This window comes from Sinocyclocheilus grahami, unplaced genomic scaffold, assembly GCF_001515645.1.
Source record: "Sinocyclocheilus grahami isolate Dianchi unplaced genomic scaffold, SAMN03320097.WGS_v1.1 scaffold80.1, whole genome shotgun sequence".
NCBI classification, from domain to species: domain Eukaryota; kingdom Metazoa; phylum Chordata; class Actinopteri; order Cypriniformes; family Cyprinidae; genus Sinocyclocheilus; species Sinocyclocheilus grahami.
In genome coordinates, this window is record NW_015505259.1 from 1,452,111 (window position 1) to 1,474,094 (window position 21,984).

Sequence of the window (21,984 nt, forward strand, 5' to 3'; positions counted from 1 at the left end):
AAATGACAAAACACAGTATAACATTTCCTTAAGCAATAAATGTGTAATTTGTGGTTAACTATATAAAGACAAAAAAAATGTAAATTTGATGTTGAAATCACAGAATGCAATTATGAATAAAAAAGATAAGTCATGTTTTTGGTTTTCGCCACTGATCACTGATAACTTAAGTTCCTGTCATGTGTGCTAGCGTAGGTTATGCTAAAATAAAAAGAGCTATACAGACATAAACGTGCTCTATAACGCGTATGAAAACAATTACAGCTACTACTTTGTATTGACGCATGTTAAAGGGGCGTGTACTTACTGAAATTTCTGCAATATCCAAAATCGTGTACGCGCATTCACCGGCAGCTCTGAACATCACCAAAAGCGTGTGCGCGCAAAGAAGAAATAGCCTAACGGGACAACGGAGACGCGGTGGCTTGGAAAGGAAAGACAAATACCTAAACTGCGAAACGGATTGCCCTCCTGAATGAAACTCAGATGTTTTTGTCGACGGACACATACAGGTTATCATTACGACAATGCGCGACGCCTCTCGCTGATGTTCCAGATTTCGTTACATCTGCTCTCGCTCGTCTGCGGAAGATCCATCATTGAGATCTTGACAGCATTACAGCCGATGAGAGGTGCACCGGATATACTATTTATACCCAGACACACAGAGCAGCAATAATGTGTATTGTCGATTTTGTCATAGACATTTGTTTTGCAATGTAATTTCAGTATTCTCGTCTGCTTTCTAGAACGGAGGTGGAAAGGAACAGAACGGGTATATTTTCACCGAATGCATTATCATAACAAACCTCCCATCCATTATTTAATCGATTCATCAATTCTGGTGTGACAGAAAGACTGGCAAATCAAATCAAGGACGGATACCTCTTTACTGCTTCAAATCAGATCAAATCTTTATTTATCTCCAGTCAGTGGACTCGCGGCAGAAGCGCATTTCTGAGGGTACCGGTGGGGTAGATAGGGGGAGATAGAGACGCCGGAAATAGCAGAAACAAATCACAGGAGAATAGACGGTTGGGAGCAAGCGAGAGAAAATGCTACCTTCGCAAGAAGCCTCAAAGATTTACCATGACAACTATATGCGTAACTCTCGAGCCATCGGTGTCCTGTGGGCCATCTTCACCATCTGCTTCGCCACCATCAACGTGGTAGTCTTCATCCAGCCTTACTGGATTGGGGACAGCGTGAGTACACCACATGCCGGTTACTTCGGGTTGTTCCATTACTGCGTGGGCGACGGTAACTCGAACCGGGAGCTGATTTGCCAGGGAACATTTTCCGACTTCAGTTCCATTCCGTCCGGCGCGTTTAAGGCGGCCTCTTTCTTCGTGCTGCTGTCCATGGTGCTCGTTTTGAGCTGCATCGCCTGTATGGCGCTCTTCTTCTTCTGCAACACCGCCACCGTCTACAAAACCTGCGCTTGGATGCAGCTGCTTTGCGGTGAGTCTTTTTTTTTTTATTCTGAAGGTTTTTGTGGGAAGTAGATACATCTAGAATACGCCATAATTTACCTTTAGTCACTTTCCAACAAAACGCATGTAAACGATTAATGTAAGAACTGATGTCTGAATCTGATGCTTGTTTATTTGAATGGAGCTCATTGTGGGTGCGTGTGTTTTCAGGGGGTTCAGTAAAGCTGTTTGTCAGTGATCATGATGCCTTCATGTTGCCTTGTTAGCGCAGAGGAAAATGTTATTACATACATACATACATACATAGGCCTACATACATACATAAATACATACATACATACATTTATTTTTGAAATGCCTTTTGTGATGGAATATTACACAATGTACGGTAGGCCATTTCTCACTTTTTTTATACAGAACAAAACAGGTATGGTTCAAAATCAATAAAGCTCTTTGGTGTTTTCTGTGCACTTAATGAATCTCTTTTTATGTTTGAATACCATATCAATACAAATTCCCATATGACAGTGGTCTGTTTTCCTCTAGAACACAAGTAATCTACTATTAGCCTACTGTTTACTGTTCCCTGGAATGGGGTAATTTAATTTAATTTAACTTTCTGGGGGAGAACGTGTTTGCCTGTGCAAAAGAGTTCATCATGATGTAGGTGGTTGCTAGGTATTGCTATGTGGTGTTACAGTATGTGTTATTTTATAAAAGTAAAAGAAGAAGAAATAACTGTGATGTCTAGATGGAGAAAATCTTGAATGGATGCAAAAACAGCTGGGTGAACCTATCCTGTTGGAAGGCACATACATAAATATGTCTATATGCCAAATATTATTTAGTTACATAATGTTAAATACTAGTCAAGTATTATTTAACAAATTATTGAAATTATTTAACATACTGGTTTTGATAATTTACTTTTATATTGATTAAATTTTACTATTTGGCATTAGAGTTAAGCATAAATGTAATACACATATTGAAAGTCCACATTTTGATAGCCTTAATTCATATTAATGTATTAATAATTATTATTTAGGTTTAGCAGGAGTGACATTTGATTTAGAATTTCAGTGACTGAAAGCCTTAAAGGGGTCAAATGATGCCATTTAAATTTTTCCTTTCTCTTTGGAGTGTTACAAGCTCTTGGTGCATAAAGAAGATCTGTAAAGTTGCAAAGACTAAAATCTCAAATCCAAAGAGATATTCTTTATAAAAGTTAAGAGTCAACCACTCCTACCAAAAACGGCTCATTCTAACACGCCCCCACATGTCTATGTCACGATGTGGGAAGATTTGCATAACGCCGCCCAAATGATCACGCAAAGAAAGAAGGCGTAACTTTAATTCTTGCTGTTGCCGCCACTGCCATGTTGTGGAGTCGCTGTGTGTTTCATTGTGAAAGCTAAACTACTTTGTTTGGTCTTCCAAAAGAGGACACAACTAGAAATCAGTGGTTAAGTTGTATTTACAACACTGTTCCAGAACAGTTCAACCCAAATATTCAGATGTGTGCTGCGCATTTTATGGAGGATGAGGACTGTTTCCTGAACCAGTAGCCTACAATGCATCTGTGGCACAAAGGCTGTTTCTATAAAGTGGGCAGTTCCAACTTTGCAAGGACAGTCTGGGCTTCTGACTCACAGCCTGTAAGTACGTTTTTTATATTTAAATAATTTGCCACTGATGATTCAAATGCGAGTTTTGAGCAGTGTAGAGTAGGCTTGTTGTTTGTTGTTTCTCCGATCACAAAAAAGACAGTATAAGTCATTATAATCAGTAATTATGTGCCCACTGGATGCAACAAATGCCTCATTTGTAAAGGATTTTATTGGTTTTGTCTCATCCTGCTCGGAGACGGCATCACAGTATGTTAAGGGGCGTAACATTTCCGTCACACGCTTGAAGCATTCGGCCAATCACAACGCACTGGATAGCTGGCCAATCAGAGCACACCTCGCTTTTCAGAACTATGAGCTTTGTAAAAATCAACGCGTTTCAGAAAGGCAGGGCATAGAGGAGAAACAATAATGTGCATTATATGGAAAATAATGTGTTTTTTGAACCTTAAAACGCATAAACACATTGCATTGCACCAAATACACAAAATAATGTTCTTTTTAGCAACGTCATTTGACCCCTTTAATGATAACAGCATAGGCTACTACAATTTTACCAACATTAGCAGTGCTGCATATGAAGTTTACTACAAAGTTTTTTAGTAGTTATATGGATTATTGTGAACCCCGATGTTGGTTTTTTGACTGTAGTGTCTGTTTACTTTTACATGATGGAAAATAATGGGTATGAGTTTCTTTCCATTATGTTTTTCTCCTCGTACACATTTTTTTCTCTCTTTTTGGAGACCATAATAGAATGCTAATTTGCATGGTGGCTTTGGCATATATAATTTGTTACAACAAATACAGCTGTGCAGTACACAACCATATGCACATTCACACAAAGTTAAACACTTACAACACCGAATCATTTTCCTGTTCCCACATTAGGCTGTAACCTTTTGTATGGCTTCTATACAATCTGTTATCTGTTAAATGCCATGCCTGCAGGGAGCTGTTGTTTCTCTTGCCTGCAGTGCTGTGAAAACATCCTTGTCCCCAATTTCTCAGTTTGTACTCATATTTATTTGTGGATTGTGGTACTGTGTGGTAGTGTAGCTTTGATGGTTAAACTGACACAATTGTTTGATGCAGAATTATCCAGGAACTCTCTAGATCCCTAGAGCAACATCCAAAGATCAGGCCTCTCTTGCCGTGGCAAAGGTCAGTAAACATGACTCCATCAGAAATACATTAGGCTTAAGATGGGATTCATGGTGGAAACCATTGCTCACCAAAAAAAACACAAAAGCTTGTCTCATGTTGGCTAAGTAGTGGCTGGATGATCAAGAATTCTTGAACAATGTGAACAAATTGTGATCCATTCAATTCTAAATGGACAAAATAAAGTCCCACCCTATATTTTCCTAATTTTTCACATAATGACTCGCAAATTTTTAATTTCTTAAATTCAGTGTTACATAAGATCAGGCCCTTTCTTTCAGAACATGCAACACAACACCTTGCTCAAGCTCTTGTTCTAGCCAGGCTGGACTATTGCAATGCTCTCTTGGCAGGTCTTCCAGCCACTTCTATCAAACCTCTACAATTAATGAAAAATGCAGCTGCAAGATTACTCTTTAATGAGCCGAAAAGAACGCATGTCACACCTCTGTTCATCAATTTGCACTGGATACCAGTAGCTGCTCTCATAAAATTAATGGCATTAATGTTTGTCTACAAAACCACCACTGGCTCTGCACCCCTTTACCTAAATGCTGAGTTGTGCCCTCTAGAAGCTTGCATTCTGCAAGTGAACGACGCATTGTTGTGCCATCTCAAAGAGGCACAAAATCACTTTCACAGACTTTTTCATTAACTGTTCCCTCCTGGTGGAATGACCTGCCCAACTCAATCCGAGCAGCTGAGTCCTTAGCCATCTTCAAAAAACGACTAAAAACACATCTCTTCCATCTTTATTTGACCATCTAACTCTAGCTCTTTCTATTCTAATTTTAATTCTACTTTATCTATTTATCTTCTTTTTTATTTAAAAAAAACACAAGCTTTAAATTTTTTCTATTCTATGTACTTGTTTTTCTTTGTGTGTGTGTGTGTGTCTGTGTGTGTATATATATATATAAATAAATTTAAAAAAAACTTGCTACGTGTACTGCATTAGGCTAACAGAGACTTAGTCATTTGCACTTACATATTGTTGCTCTTTTGTTAGTTCAAGTTCAAGTTCAAGTCTGCTTTATTGTCAATTCTTCCACATGTACAGCACATACACACAGAGAATTGAAATTGCGTTACTCTCAGACCCTTGGGTGCATACAGATAACATAAATAGTAAACATAAATATGGTTTCTAGCTCCTAATAATTCTGACAGAGACAATCCACAATGGATTGGGACTTTGCTACTGTTTCATAACATGCTTTTCTTGCAAAAAGATGGTAAACTGAATGTTGAATTTAACAGACACTTTTCAGTCAGTGTAATCTAAAAATCATTTTGGAGCTTTGAGGGCAGCACAGATGGATTTCTTGCTTGTGGTCCCCCTATCGCTCCATCTTCAACTATGCTAATAAAAAATAATAAAAATACCTGAGACACAGAAGAGCAATGCAAATTTTCTGGGATTTTTAAAAAAAAATAAAGCATAGTCAAAGCAATGACATACTACAGAAATTTCCAAATCTGTTTTATCTGTTTTGTTGGCAAAGGCTATTCACACTTACTATTTAGCTAAACAAAATTACAAAAGAAACCCATTAGATAAAAGTTGCCCACTTCCTGAACCTTCAAGGACACATTTATTGATGAGCAGATTAAATATGGTTAGGGTTAGAGACTTTAGGGGGTGAGCTTTTGGAGGTCCCAGTAAGGCAGCATCCATTAAATTAAATATAATGAAGCAAAAAGTTATAGTAAATAAAACAGGGTTTCAGCATCTTGGTCACCAAATAATATATATAACGATAAGTGGCAATTATCGGGGACCAAGCATGCTAGGTTTGGAAATTAATATAGTGTTCTTTAATGTGTATCCAGTTATAATTCTGATAATCCTGTTATGATATCAAATATGTCCTCTTTCTGATACAGTACTATAGTCTATCTATTGTGTGTAGCTGTGGTGTTTAGACAGTTTTTATATTTTTGATATGGGCGATATATTTAAGATGGGCTCATCCAGCTGACTTTGGCTCCTACCAAGGATTTTTTCACCACAAAACCAGTCATAAGGGTCAATTTTTCGAAATTGAGATTTATACATCACATGAAAGCTGACTAAATAAGCTTTCCACTGATGTATGGTTTGTTATAATAGGACGATATTTGGCCGAGATACTACTATTTGAAAATCTGGAATCTGAGGGTGCAAATAAATCTAAATATTGAGAAAATCGCCTTTTAAATGTGTCCAAATGAAGTTCTTAGCAATGCATATTACTAATCAAAAATTAAGTTTTGATATATTTACAGTAGGGAATTTACAAAATATCTTCATGGAACATGATCTTTACTTAATGTCCTAATGATTTTTGGCATAAAAGAAAAATCTATAATTTTGACCCATACAATGTATTTTTGGCTATTGCTACAAATATACCCCAGCGACTTAAGACTGGTTTTGTGGTCCAGGGTCACAAATACCTAAACAGCTGAAGAAGTTTTTCGCTACACTGTTGCTTTTGCTCGCTGTTTGGTCACTGGGGCAACTTGGAACTTGTAACTTGAGAAATTCTTCATGAAACTGATAATGCTGAGTGAGAGCAGAGTGGGACTCCAGGAGTCTGGTCTAGGATGATTTAAGAAATAGTCCTGACTGTCAAATGAGTAGCCTGGAGTACTTCTGCATTACATTCTGTTATGTTGTCCTGGTTTTCATTTCTGTAAAGAAATGAAGTTTTATAATGTCATACAGGTGCATCTCAATAAATTAGAATGTCATGGAAAAGTTCATTTATTTCAGTAATTCAACTCAACTTGTCAAACTCGTGTATTAAATCAATTCAATGCACACAGACTAAAGTAGTTTAAGTCTTTGGTTCTTTTAATTGTGATGATTTTGGCTCACATTTAACAAAAACCCACCAATTCACTATCTCAACAAATTAGAATATGGTGACATGCCAATCAGCTAATCAACTCAAAACACCTGCAAAGGTTTCCTGAGCCTTCAAAATGGTCTCTCAGTTTGGTTCACTAGGCTACACAATCATGGGGAAGACTGCTGATCTGACAGTTGTCCAGAAGACAATCATTGACACCCTTCACAAGGAGGGTAAGCCACAAACATTCATTGCCAAAGAAGCTGGCTGTTCACAGAGTGCTGTATCCAAGCACGTCAACAGAAAGTTGATTGGAAGGAAAAAGTGTGGAAGAAAAAGATGCACAACCAACCGAGAGAACCTCAGCCTTATGAGGATTGTCAAGCAAATCGATTCAAGAATTTGAGTGAACTTCACAAGGAATGGACTGAGGCTGGGGTCAAGGCATCAAGAGCCACCACACACAGACGTGTCAAGGAATTTGGCTACAGTTGTCGTATTCCTCTTGTTAAGCCACTCCTGAACCACAGACAACGTCAGAGGTGTCTTACCTGGGCTAAGGAGAAGAAGAACTGGACTGTTGCCCAGTGGTCCAAAGTCCTCTTTTCAGATTAGAGCAAGTTTTGTATTTCATTTGGAAACCAAGGTCTTAGAGTCTGGAGGAAGGGTGGAGAAGCTGATAGCCCAAGTTGCTTGAAGTCCAGTGTTCAGTTTCCACAGTCTGTGATGATTTGTGGTGCAATGTCATCTGCTGGTGTTGGTCCATTGTGTTTTTTGAAAACCAACGTTACTGCACCCGTTTACCAAGAAATTTTGGAGCACTTCATTCTTCCTTCTGCTGACCAGCTTCATTCACCAAGATGCTGATTTCATTTTCCAGCAGGATTTGGCACCTGCCCACACTGCCAAAAGCACCAAAAGTGCTTGACTGGCCATCAAACTCACCAGACCTGAACCGCATAGAGAATCTATGGGGTATTGTCAAAAGGAAAATGAGAAACAAGAGACCAAAAAATGCAGATGAGCTGGAGGCCACTGTCAAAGAAACCTGGGCTTCCATACCACCTCAGCAGTGCCACAAACTGATCACCTCCATGCCACGCCAAATTGAGGCAGTAATTAAAGCAAAAGGAGCCCCTACCAAGTATTGAGTACATGTACAGTAAATGAACATACTTTCCAGAAGGCCAACAATTCACAAAAAAAAATTTTTTATTGGTCTTATGAAGTATTCTAATTTGTTGAGATAGTGAATTGGTGGGTTTTTGTTGCCAAAATCATCACAATTAAAAGAACCAAAGACTTAAACTACTTCAGTCTGTGTGCATTGAATTTATTTAATACACGAGTTTCACAATTTGAGTTGAATTACTGAAATAAATGAACTTTTCCACGACATTCTAATTTATTGAGATGTACCTGTATATGCCCACTGCTTTGCAACTCGGGTGGTGCACATGGCAACTTTTGTTTCTTTCTACCTTAACAAGTTTTTGGACCAAAAATGTTGGACCATATGAGTTCTATATAGTCCAGAGTAAATGTATTAACATCAGATGTTTGTGCTTTACACAGTATGCATTCATTAAATTACCTCATGCTTTTATCCTAAACAAGAATCTGTGTAACTGTATGCCAGGCAGTTATATGTACATATGTAAATTTTTAGACTGAATGGTTTTCTTTAAATCTGTACCTAACTCAGTCAACAAAATTTTAAACTCTTGTTGTAATGCAAAGTTATATTTTGTTTTCTTAAAACCACATAATGTGGTTAGCATCACTGGATCGCAAAATGTTTTTGTAGCTCTTAAAGGGGTCATATGATGTTGCTAAAAAGAACATTATTTTGTGTATTTGGTGTAATGAAATGTGTTTAAGCAGTTTAAAGTTAAAAAACACATTATTTTCCACATACTGTACATTATTGTTTCTCCTCTGTGCCCCGCCTTTCTGAAATGTGTTGATTTTTACAAAGCTCGTCGGTCTGAAAAGCGAGGTGTGCTGTGATTGGCCAGCTATCCAGTGCGTTGTGATTGGCCGAATACCTCAAGCGTGTGACGGAAATGTTACGCCCTGTGATGTGATGCTCTGTCCGGCCGGAGCGACGAGACACAAACGTTAAAACCCATTATAAAGAAGGCATTTGTTGTATCCAGTGGGGACATAATTGTGGATTATAATGACTTATACTGTCTTTTTAAATGTTGCGTTGCATCGTGTAAACATAAAACCATGTCTGCATTTGTGATCGGGGAAATGACAAACAACAAGTGCTACTCTACACTGCCCAAAACTCGCGTTTGAATCATCAGTGGCAAATTCTATAAATATAAAAAACGTACTTACAGTCTGTGAGTCAGAACAGCCTGCATTGTAGTCTACTCTACCAGGATCAGGAAACAGTCCTCTATAAAATGTGCTGCACACATCTGAATATTTGGGTTGAACTGTTCTGGAACAGTGTTGTAAATACAACTTAACCACTGATTTCTAGTCGTGTCCTCTTTTGGAAGGCCAAACAAAGTAGTTTCGCTTTCACAATGAAACACACAGCGTCACACACAGCGGGCTTGAGTGAGCGGCGGCCGGTCTAGAGTGAGCGGATTCTGGCAGATTCGACAAAGGTGTGGCCGGCGGTCTTGCGGCAACCACATTTGACCTCCACGGTGAAAGCCGATCCGGCGATCCACAGCGCGAAGTTGATGAATTTCTTCAGCGACCAGCATGGATCAGCTCCAGGCATGACGAAGCGGATATCGTCCTTTTTTGGATAAAGGAAAATTTGAAATCGCATCATATGACCCCTTTCAAATTTTATATTATATTCTGTTTTCAGGAAGGAAATGGTTTACAAATGCTTAAATTAAAAGATAAAACAATCTAGAAAGCAATAAAATATATTTCTTCTTTCTTTCTTTCTTTCTTTCTTTCTTTCTTTCTTTCAAATTTTTCTTTGATTGAAACCTTTGGTCATCTCATGTAATACTTGAGTCTGATTCTAGCTGTCATGATTGGATGTCATTTTGTATAAAAAAATAAGTAAAAGCACCCCACCATAATGTGTTCAGAACATAACTTGAATAACTGGGTGGTGAATAATGGCAGCTGGTAGAATATAGCTGCATATGTTTTTCAGTAATTTAAAGTGGTTGTACAGGTGTGTGGGTGTTAATAGGGTGTTAATATTGCCAGTCATTTTTCAAATCAGCAGTAAATGATGGTGGTCAGGAATTGATGGATTTCTATTAGAGATAGTATGTTGTTTTCACTGACCGAGTCAGTTTGACCGATGGTTTGTCGTTGCTGTTAAGTTTCTTTCGGTTTTTGTTTAAGATTTCTTAAGTTACTTCCACTGAACTCTCAGGCTGCCATCTCACACATTCATACTAAGCAGATGGTCCTTGTCCCCTCATCTTCTGCTGGTTAATTGAAACCCTTTTTTACTTTCAGACTTGGGATACAGTAGCCATTAACATGCTTAACTATTATAACGGTTGACATCACACAATGTAAAAAATACAAATCACTACAGAAAAAGCAGGCCATTTTTTATATTAATATTTGGGAAACAGCTTACACGTGAACAAGTACGCAAAGGAGTGTGATCAAATAAAGAAAAACTGTGGCCTGGTATCAATGAGCTGCAGCAAATACAGTCGTGGTCAGAATTGTTGGTACCCTTGGTAAAAAAAAAAGTCTGTGAAAACAAATCTGCATTGTTTATCCATTTGATATTTTATTTTTTAAATGTACAAAAATCTAACATTTCATTGGAGAATAAGAATTTAAAATGGGGGTAAATCTCATTATGAAATAAATGTTTTTCTCTAATACTCGTTGTACATCTCTAATTCTCTAATACATGTAATATACCCTTTTGCCAAGATAACAGCTCTGAGTCTTCACCTACAGTATAATGCTTGATAAGTTTGGAGAACACCTGACAGGAAATCAGAGACCATTCCTTCATCCAGAATCACTCCAGACCCTTCAGATTCCCAGCTCCATGTTGGTGCTTCTTCTCTTCAGTTCACCCCACTCATTTTCTATAGGGTTCAGGTCAGGGGACTGGAATGGCCATGGCAGAATATTTGTTTTGTGCTCAGTGATGCATTTTTGTTTTGAATTTGATGTTTGTTTTTGAATCATTGTCCTGTTGTAAGATCCAACCTTGGCTGATTATATGATTTCTAGCATGGACAGTTAATTTTAAATTTTTTATCTGTTGGTATTTAGTTGAATCCATGATGCCATGTATCTGAACAAGATGTCCAGGACCTCCGGCAGAAAAATAGGACCACAACATTATAGATACTGATACATAAGTACAGGGGAGCGAGGGGCACAAAGTAACGCAGGGTTAGTTGTAACTCACATGGTTTGAATATTTCCACACATGCTAGCATAACAAAATTTACAGTATTTATTAGTTACCATATCAACATTATATAGAAAAAAAGTGTGCCAAAAATTCTAAAATCTTTTGAAGATATCAATGAACATTTATTTTACCATAGTAAAATTCAAATTCTGGCTTAAGTAAATTTTTCATCTCTGTTTTTACTAATCATTTAAAATGAGACAAATCTGCTATTATTTTAATCTCCAATCTGTTATTTATCAGTTTAGATTTTTTTTAATGCTTCGCTAACTAGCAGAAGACAGCAACTGGTTTTAAACTCGGCGGATGAGGCACGTTGTAACACTGCGTTTGACATTACTATGACATTAGCAATGTAATTTACAGTATTTATTTTAATGAGAAACAACGAGAAACAGGTGAATAAAGACTGACAGTCAATGTTTACTGTTTAGAAATTATTATTTCAAAACATGTAAAGCATTTTTGCTCATTTTTATATGGGCTGTCCCAAGCATGATTGCAATGTGTTCATTGTCAATCTCCAAAATCAGATTTTTTTTAATTCTTAAAAAACGCCATTATTTTATTTGAAAAAAATAATTATTTTATTTTATTAACAAAATATTTTAGTTTGTCTTGTATATTTTTTTCATTTGATCAGATAACATTTTAAGCTGTTATATGGTCATGTTACAACGTGCCCCTCAGATGTTACAATGTACCCAACTACGGGGCATGTTGTCACATTTCTCTTCCATTTTTTGAGGGTAAATAAAGAAAAATGTATACACTGTAATCATGAAACAAAGCGACATATTTGTACTAGACAAGTGTAAAATTACTGTGGATAAAAAAATTTTTATTCTGAACCCCATGTGGATTTACACAAACTGAGAAAGTCAAAAAGTGTTACTTTGTGCCGCACTCTCCCCTATTTCATTGTACACATGGGGTACTTTTTTACTCCTGTGTGCACCAAACCCATCTTGAGTGTTTGCTGCTAAAAAACTCATCTTTTTAGTTTTTTCTGACCTTAGAATCCAGTCCTGTTTGAAGTTCCAGTAGTGTCTGGCAAATTAATATATTGGAGTTTGTTTTCGGTTGAGAACATTTTCTTTTCTTGATTATTTTCTTGAAACCCCCCAAACAACTTATGATGTAGGTGCTGTTTGAATAATATTTTTTTTGTTTTATTTGAGGCTTTTCAAACCCAGGACTTTTCAGCAATTCTCCAGCTGTGATCCTTGGAGAGTCTTTGGCCACTCAAACTCTCCTCCTTGCCTTGCATTAAGACAGTACAGGTGCACCACAATAAAAACCCTGCCCTTTATTCAATATCCCGTTTCACTTGGAAATACATCAAGACACTGAAGTCAGTTGCAACTTCCGGGTCACGGGTACTTTAATATTGAAATTTTTTAAGGTATTGAAGTTAGAAATTCCTGTATCGTGACCACCAATTTCACGTAATTTGTCAATAAGATAAAAGTGGGTTTTGTTCAAAGTAGCTATTATCCACATATATCTTTGATATGAATTAATATTTTTTGGTAATTCATTAAATATCACCAGCTAAAAAGTAACTAGTAACTAGTACTCTGTCACGATCACTGCTGCTACAGTGATGGAGCGAGGAGCGAAGGAGCAAGGATACGTAGGGAATTCACATCAACAGTCTTTATTAATCCAAACGAAAGCAAAGCACACATAGCAGAGGAGATAGACGAACATACAATACCAGACGAAGAACTAAGAACCGCGAACACTTTAAATACACAAGACAAGACGAGAAACACCTGGAACTAGTGAAACATTATAACATGAGGGGAAAACACAGCTGGAAACAAATGGGAAACAATCAGGGAGCAGGAACAGGAAACCCAAATAAGGGCATATAAACACATGGGGAGCAAAACACACACAAAACACGGAACAGAGTCTGACATTACGAGGGGGTGGTTGCCCTGGAGGCTGGTGCAGGACTGGGACACAGGGAATATCTCCAGGGCGGATCAGGCAGTCCAGGGTGCTATGGCGGCACAGGGAGCTCAGGGGCCGTGGTGGAGCAGGGAGCTCTGGGAGCCATGGCGGAGCAGGCGGACTAGGAAGCCATGGCGAAGCAGGCAGTTCAGGAGGCCATGGCGAAGCAAGCAGTTCAGGAGGTCATGGTGGAGCAGCAGAGCAGCAGCAGAACTGTGCCCCTCCCTGGGCTTGACTTGGGGACTGGAGCCCTCTCTGGGCTAGACTCGGGGACAGGTGCCCTCACTGGGCTAGACTCAGGGACAGGAGACCTCTCTGGTCTAGACTTGGGGACTGGAGCTCTCTCTGGGCTAGACTCGGGGACAGGAACCCTCTCTGGGCTAGACTCGGGGACAGGAGCCCTCACTGGGGTAAACTCGGGGACCGGAGCCCTCCGTGGGCTAAACTCAGGAACTGGAGCCCTCTTTGGGCTGGATTCAGGGACTGGAGGCTCTGGGGTGGGAGCCGACACTGGAGTGAGCCTAGGAACTAGAACCAACCACCTTCACCTCCTTAGATTCCCCTTTAGGTTTGGGTTGAAAGGCATGGTCGGCGGACTTGACACTGGAGCGGCCGGCGGACTTAACTTCGGAGCGGCCGGTGTGCTTGAGAATGCCGCAGCCAGCAGCCTTGACATCGGAACGGCCGGCTGGCTGGAGAATGCTGCGGTCGGCGGGCTTGACTGAGGAGCCACCAGCGGGCTTGAGAATGCTGCGGCCAGCAGGCTTAAATTTGGAGCGGCCGGTAGGCTGGAGAATGCCGCGGCCTTGACATCGGAGCAGCCGGTGAGCTGGAGAATGCCGTGGCCGGCGGCCTTGACTGAGGAACGGCCGGCGGGCTGGTTCTGGATCGGGGCTGGACGCTCTCCAGACACCGGAGGATCCTTTCCCTCCAGCTCAGTCCTGTGGTGTCTGGGAGGTCCACTTTATTCCCGATCCAGAACAGAGAGTTGAGCATGGCGTCATCCTGCGCGGTTTTTGCAGCGATCTTGCTGAACTCCCACGCATACGCCACAAAGGGGAGATCTCTGTGGTCTAGGGTAATAAAACGAGCGGCTACTTCCATGCCGCGGAGAGAAACACACAGGAAAACAAAAGACTTTCAAAACTAAAAATAAACATGGGGAGAAGGGGCGCCGCTTTCTGTCTTGGTCTGGAATTCTGTCCCGTTGCTACTGTGAGGAAGCGCGGAGAAAAGGAGCAAGGAGACGTAGGGAATTCACATCAACGGTCTTTATTAATCCAAACGAAAGCAAAGCACACATAGCAGAGGGGATAGACGAACATACAATACCAGACGAAGAACTAAGAACCAGGAACACTTTAAATACACAAGACATGACGAGTAACACCTGGAACTAATGAACCATAATAACATGAGGGAAAACAAAGCTGGAAACAAATGGGAAACAATCAAGGAGCAGGAACAGGAAAACCAAATAAGGGCATGGAAACACATGGGGAGCAAAACACACACAAAACACGGAACAGAGTCTGACATACTCCGAGTAGTTTTTAAGAAGTGTAATTTGAAGAAAGGTTTGTGTTTGAATCTTTTAAAGAGTTTAAATCTTTGTTTTGACACCAGTACTTTTACTTGTAATTGAGTATTATTTTAGCAATGTAATTGTACTTGAGTACAAATTTTCAGTACTCTTTCCACCACTGTAATAAATCTAGATGTAAATTCAAAGAGAAAAGATAGTCTATGACCTGGTGTTTTATTTGTATACAAAATAAGGAGATGTGAACATTACGGAGCGCTAAACACTCTCATGCAGTGTATGTTTCACTCATACTTGAAGCCGGAGAGTGCTCTTGCGCAGAAACTTCAAAACAGACTTATAGAAGTAATAACTTGTAACGTGGCAGGAAATCCCTAATATGGAGAAAGGTATCCGGCTAATTGCTGTGGCTAAGCAGAATAAAAAAACGTGACGACAATACATGCATGATTGTGACAATATGGTTTATGTGTGTTTTTCAAGTCATCTCCTGGTAATAAATAATGTATCTGAATGTCTTCAAAATATAAAGTCTCATCCAAATGTCTAGGTAACTGCACAGTGTGTATATCAATGTTGTATTACATCAAGAAGTTCTTCGGTTCAATTCCTGGAGGTTTGTGTCAGGAGGCCTTTCTTTGTTGACTTTGCATTTTCTCCCCATGTTGGCTCTCTCCAGTTTCTATAATCCAAAAATTACAGGACACATGAATTTGAGATAATAAATTGTCTTAAGGTTTGAGTGTGTGAATATATAAGTGTTCGTTAGCCCTGTGATGGACTGGCCATCCATCCAGACCCTGCCTTTGGCCTGAGATGCTGGGATAGGCTCCAGCATCCCCTTTACCCCGCATAAAACAAGCAGTTTGGAAAGTGGATGAATGGGTGTCTGCTTAATACTAGTGTCCTAGTGTAACTATGCTAAAGCACTGAAAATTTCTACGTATTAAGAGATATTTGGTAAGTTATAAGTTAAAAAAGCATTCTAAAAGCTGTAATAGAGTCCAAGTGGGATACTTAACTTACTAGTTGGTAGGTTGTAGGTTGTTTGTGTGCAACAGCACGTTTTGAGGTTGATGAAGTACTCTCTACAGTAGTTGTGCAATGGAATTGTAGGCATACAGTAATATTTACATATAAAGTATATTAAATAAAGGATTAATAAAGACAACTGAGTAAGCTAAATGCATACAATATGCCAAGTGTCAACAGGAACAGGAAGTGATTCCACATTTTTTCATAGCTTCATGTAGATGTTCTAGCCAAAAGTTTTTAAAAATAAAATGTCTGGAATTTTCAGGGATTTTTGAATAATACACTGGTCATTTTCAATGCATTTACAATCAATTCATTACATTTTAAAGAGAATTTATAATCTCAGTAATACAAGCATAGTTTATGCTATGGTACACCAAATAAAATCTCAACTTTTGAGTGCATATTTATAATCAGGTGAATTATACTGAATAAAGTTTGAAACTGAAACTTCATTTGGACAGTATTTATGAGTGAACATGAATGTAATTTAATAATAACACAAATGACAGTTTGACTTTAAAATCTTTTTTCAGCAAATTTATCTACAGTACATAAATTCAGTTGTCCTACATGTACACTCCTATATTTAAGAGAGCTGGTATTGTTACCCACTTTGACAGAAATACCTGTTTGTAGTCATAAAGTAAAATCAGTCTCTTACATCAACTAAATGGCCATTTCAGTTGCAAGAATTATTTTAACTGCTGGGTATTAGTAGTCCTTTACCATTTAAATATACATTGCCATTCAAAAGTTTGGTATCAGTAAGATTTTTAATGTTTTTTAATGGAGTCTCTTGTGCTAATCAAGGCTCTATTTAAAAATACAGAAAACGTACTCGGTTACTAACGTAATCTGGCTATATAAGCGGGCGCTTGCCACAGGATTCTCAGGTTTACTTCGACTGAAGCGACGACTGAGTCGTGCAGCTACATAGCATGGCAAGCAACGCAGTACTCGTTCCCGTATCTCAGGGAATTGAGGTTACATTAGTAACCGAGTACGTTTCTTTTCGATACTTCACTCGTACTGCGTCTGCTTAAAATGCATATGGGAACATAGTCCAATCACGCCATGCTGATGTAGTGGAATGACTTAAGGTATAACTTCCATAAGCAACCAATGCCTATAGAGAAGTCAACAATAACCCAAGGCTAAGATGGGCTGAGCTTTCTAGGTCACACCCGGCCTGGTTAATCGTTCCAGAGTATCCCTGTAACTTCGACACCCACGGGTCGAGAGCTAACAGGTGAACAATGCCGAAGAACTTGGGCGTGGTATGGCCAAGGGCTCTCTGCCAAATCTGTGAACGCAGCGCGTGTCATTTCAAGTGGAAAGGACCCTGGTCTGTAAGGCCGGGACTTCCAGATTATAAAACCTTGCAAACGTGGACGGCGAGGCCCAGCCGGCCGCCTCACAAATATCCGCAATGGACACACCACTGGACCATGCCTACGACGAGGCGATGCCTCTAGTCGAGTGGGCCCGTACTCCAATGCGGCATTGGAGGCCCACGGAAGAGTACGCTAGCGAGATGGTGTCTACTATCCATCTGAGAGTCTTTGCTTCGTAACCGGAAGCCCTTTGGTGTGGTTACCGAAGCTGACAAAGAGTCGTTCCGATCGCCTATAGGGGGTGGAACTCTCAATATAGGTTCTCAACGCTCTGACGGGGCAGAGCAGAGACAGCTCTCTGTCCTCTTCAGTTGGAGGAAGCACGGAGAGCGTAATGACCTGTGCTCTGAGTGGAGTGGAGAGCACTTTAGGTACGTAACCATGCCTTGGTTTCAGGACGACTTTAGTGTCGCTAGCCCGAATTCCAGGCAGGCAGGGCTAATAGAGAGCACCTGCAGGTGTGGAGTGGAGAGCACTTTAGGTACGTAACCATGCCTTGGTTTCAGGACGACTTTAGTGTCGCTAGCCCGAATTCCAGGCAGGCAGGGCTAATAGAGAGCACCTGCAGGTCCCCTATTCGCTTTACTGATGCTAGTGCTAGAAGCAGGGTCTCGTACTGTATCGCGTATCTTGTCAGTGTCGTGCACTTTGCTTGGCCATTTGTTGTGATAAACAGGAAAATGTGTCCAGCTGAATTCAATTTGAGGTTTGTTAAACAAATAAAAAAGAAGCTTAGTTTACCGCGGAAGCGGTCACGACTGCGGTCGTGTGCAGACCAAAGAGTGTAAAGACCATCGACTCTACCATGCGAATCCACCGGGCAGGACACCGGCAAAGGATAAGTATCGCTTTTTATTTCTCCTCTTTCCTACAAACGTGACTTGTTTTACTTCGGTTTCAGTTTTTTTTATAACCATTTCTTACTATGTGTCAGTAAGTTGTTGTTATTTTAGCATGTGTGTAAATGTATTTATATATATATGTACATGTGTATGTATACGTGTGTGGCTGTACATACATATGTAAGTTAGTTGTTTTTTGGTGTTTGGCTTAGTGTTATGTTAGAATCATTATTGTACTCATACCTTTTGTTCTTTAATATTTTGAATTGTTTTTAGTTTTATTTTTTTGTTTTCATTTAAATGTTTAGTTTTGAAATGTTGTATGTATTTGTCATTTTTATTTAATTTCTTTTATAGTATATATATATAATATTTATAGAGTTTTAGCTTTTAGTTTTAATTACTTTTTCTTATTTGTAAGTCGCTTTGGATAAAAGCGTCTGCTAAATGACTAAAAGTAAAAAAAAAAAGTAAAAGTAAAGCAAAGCAGTCTTCAGCGATAGCGACCTAATGTTGGCAGACTGGAGCGGCTCAAAAAACTCAGCACAGTGGGCAGGTCCCATGAAGGGATGGTAGGGGGATGAGGTGGATTCAGCCTCCTTGCACCCCTCAGGAAGCGGATGACAGCGCTATTTCTGCCCACCGATTGACCCTCAATAGGGACATGAGAGGCCGCTATAGCCGCCACATAGTCTTTGAGCGTAGATGGGGAACAACCCTTATCCAACAGCTCTTGTAGAAATGACAACACCTCTGCCAATTCGGAAGTGAGGGGGTCTTTGCCACGGTTTAGACACCAGGTGGAGAAAAAAGACCACTTTAAGGCATAGAGGCATCTCGTAGACGGAGCTCTATCCTCCGAAATTGTGTTTAAGACTCGCTCTGGGAGGTACGAAGGCTCCCGTCGAGCGGTCAGAGGTGCAGGGCCCATAGGTCGGGCCGAGGATGCCATAATGTCCCGTTCGCTTGAGAGAGGAGATCCAGTCTCAGTGGAAAAGGCCAAGGGGCCGCTATCAGTAGCTGAGTCAGCTCTGATAGCCACAACTGGTTCATCCAAAGGGGGGCCACCAGGAGAACCCTGTGTTCTTGTTCCCTCACTCGCCTGATTACATGGTGTCCTTTCAGGACTTGCAGGAAGAACTGACAGGCTCGACATACTGCTAGCATTTCTAGGCTGTTGATGTGGAAGCCTTTTTCCACCTTCGACCAGTGGCCGAAGGTCGGTATGCCCTCGCACAGCGCCCCCCAACCTGAGTTGGAGGCGTCTGTCGTGACAACTGTCCTTCTGTGAACCATCCCCATGGCCACGCTCTGTTCCATCCAGTGGGAGTTCTTCCAGGGTGTCAGGGCCGATACACAGGCCTGACTCACCCTGATATGCAGGCGTCCATGACGCCACGCATGGGATGGAACCCGTGGTTTCAACCAGTGCTGAAGGGGGCGCATACACAGCAGACCCAACTGTAGCACTGGAGATGCTGCTCCCATGAGGCCCAGCATTCTTTGAAATGCTTTGAGAGGGCGAGCGGTACCGATCTTGAAGGAGGTCGCCCGCAAGCTTGTCGTTGCTTCCTCTGAAGTAGCTGGGAGGAGAGAAACATGAGCACGGGGAGACGGGGCCGCCTTCCGCGAACGAAGGGGCCCGTGTCTGTGAGCGCAGCCATAGTGACACACACACAAATTTGAAGCTGTCAGCAGCAGCATCTGCTCCGATCTACTTTGTAGGATAGAGCCGCTCGATGTAAAGAGGGGCACTGATCCTTTTGTGTGAGACACGGATCGAAGCGCAGCGGGGAGAGCGAGTAGGCTCTGTGTCGGCATGAGATCGCTCAGACCTGGTTGCTTAGTTCCCAGGCTTCGTCGTTTCTCTCTCCGAGGCTTGCTGAGAGAGGAGAAACGTGAGAGTGGGGCTGTTCAGTGAAAGGCGGTCCGCGAGTGGAGAAATGCGAGACTCATGCTCGAGTGAGCATTCTGTCTCAGTAAGTCCGTAGCTCACTGCCCTTCTGTGGCAGATCCGAGTGCAACGGAGAGAGAGCACGCAGGCACAGCGCCGGCATGCGATCAGTCAGACCGATTGCTTTTTCCCTGACTCCGCTGTTTCCCTCTCCGAGGCTTGCTGAGAGAGGAGAAACGGGAGAGCTGGGCTGCTTTCCGTGAAGGCGGTCCGCGAGTGGAGAAGAGCGAGACTCATGCTCGAGTGAGCATTCTGTCTCAGTAAGTGCGTAGCTCACTGCCCTTCTGCAGCGGATCCGAGTGCAACGGGGAGAGCGAGCACGCGGGTACAGTGCCGGCATGCGATCAGTCAGACCGATTGCTTTTTCCCTGACTCCGCTGTTTCCCTCTCCGAGGCTTGCTGAGAGAGGAGAAACGGGAGAGCTGGGCTGCTTTCCGTGAAGGCGGTCCGCGAGTGGAGAAGAGCGAGACTCATGCTCGAGTGAGCATTCTGTCTCAGTAAGTGCGTAGCTCACTGCCCTTCTGCAGCGGATCCGAGTGCAACGGGGAGAGCGAGCACGCGGGTACAGTGCCGGCATGCGATCAGTCAGACCGATTGCTTTTTCCCTGACTCTGCTGTTTCTCTCTCCGAGGCTCGCTGAGAGAAGAGAAACGGGAGAGCTGGGCTGCCTCCAGTGAAGGCGGTTCGCGAGTGGAGAAGAGTGAGACTCATGCATTCCATCTCAGCAAGAGCACAGTCTCTGCATGGGGTCTGCCCAGACAGATGACATACTCATTGCTCTTCTGCATCGTGCAAGTTTCCCTGCACGAGCCACACTCGCAGAGCGACATTTGCTACAACACCGCTAGAATTTGCTCTTTTAGGGCTTACCTGCTAGAAATAAGCTCTTTTAGAATCGCCAGATGGCGGCAGGGGAAACGGACCGGAACTGCTGCGTCGCTGTAGCAGCGGAGAAGCAGGTCAGCTGTGCTGAGAGGTCCCAATTCCAGCTGCGAAGGCGTGTCAATGGCGAGCAGGCTTTCAGGATCAGCGATGAGCGTAGAGTCATTGCTGAAGGAGAAAAAATCTGAGAATATTATTTCAATTTCTAACATTGGTTTTCTGTTTTAAAGGGGTCCTAATATGCTTTTTTACAAAGTCTTGATTTTGTTTTGGGGGTGTACTAGAACATGCTCTCATGCTTGGTGGTTCGGAAAACGCATTATTTTTCACATAATTTACATTATTAAAATACCTTTCTCCCCAGCCTGGCACAAACGGCTCGATTAGTTCCGGCTTTGATGAAGGTCTGCCTTCCGAAAAACAAAATGTGTTGTGATTGGTTAGCTGTCCCAATGCGTTGTGATTGGCGAACAGCTTAGACGGTGTTTCAGTACTGCCACGCCCCTTGCTCCGTCTTTCAACAAAAGCTTTTGGCGAATCCGGCACTGTACTCCCTCATGTTGTGGAAGCTGTCCTCAGTAAAATGCGCTGCACACAATAGCAAATTGGGGTTATAATGCTCAGGAACAGAGTTGAAAAATAAATTGCAACCACTGTTTCCTGACATCATCTGCTTTCGTAAGCCCAAAGAAAGACGTTTGGGCACGGAAGTGAAAAAAACCAGCGTTTCTGACGGTCGCACACTTAACGAGAAGTGCAGCGTCGCGTCGCACCACGTCTTTAAAATTCAAATACTGGTAATACTTTACTTGAAGGGGTGTGCATAAGACTGACATGACACCTTCATAATCATGACATGACACATGTCATGAATATGAAGGAGGTTTTATGCATGTTTATGACAACTGTCATTAAGTGTCATT

At 41.3% G+C, this 21,984-nt stretch overlaps 1 protein-coding gene across 3 annotated transcripts in view; it reads left to right on the forward strand.

Annotated features, from left to right (window-relative positions):
- The first annotated feature begins 729 nt into the window (after positions 1-729).
- lhfpl4a (LHFPL tetraspan subfamily member 4a) overlaps positions 730-21,984 on the forward strand; it is a 43,158-nt gene continuing 21,903 nt past the window's right edge. For all 3 annotated transcript variants that reach the window (XM_016273656.1, XM_016273657.1, XM_016273658.1), the window contains exon 1: positions 730-1,461. In XM_016273656.1, coding sequence (XP_016129142.1) covers positions 1,056-1,461 — 406 coding nt within the window. In that variant the 5' untranslated portion in view covers positions 730-1,055. The remainder of the gene's footprint in view (positions 1,462-21,984) is intronic.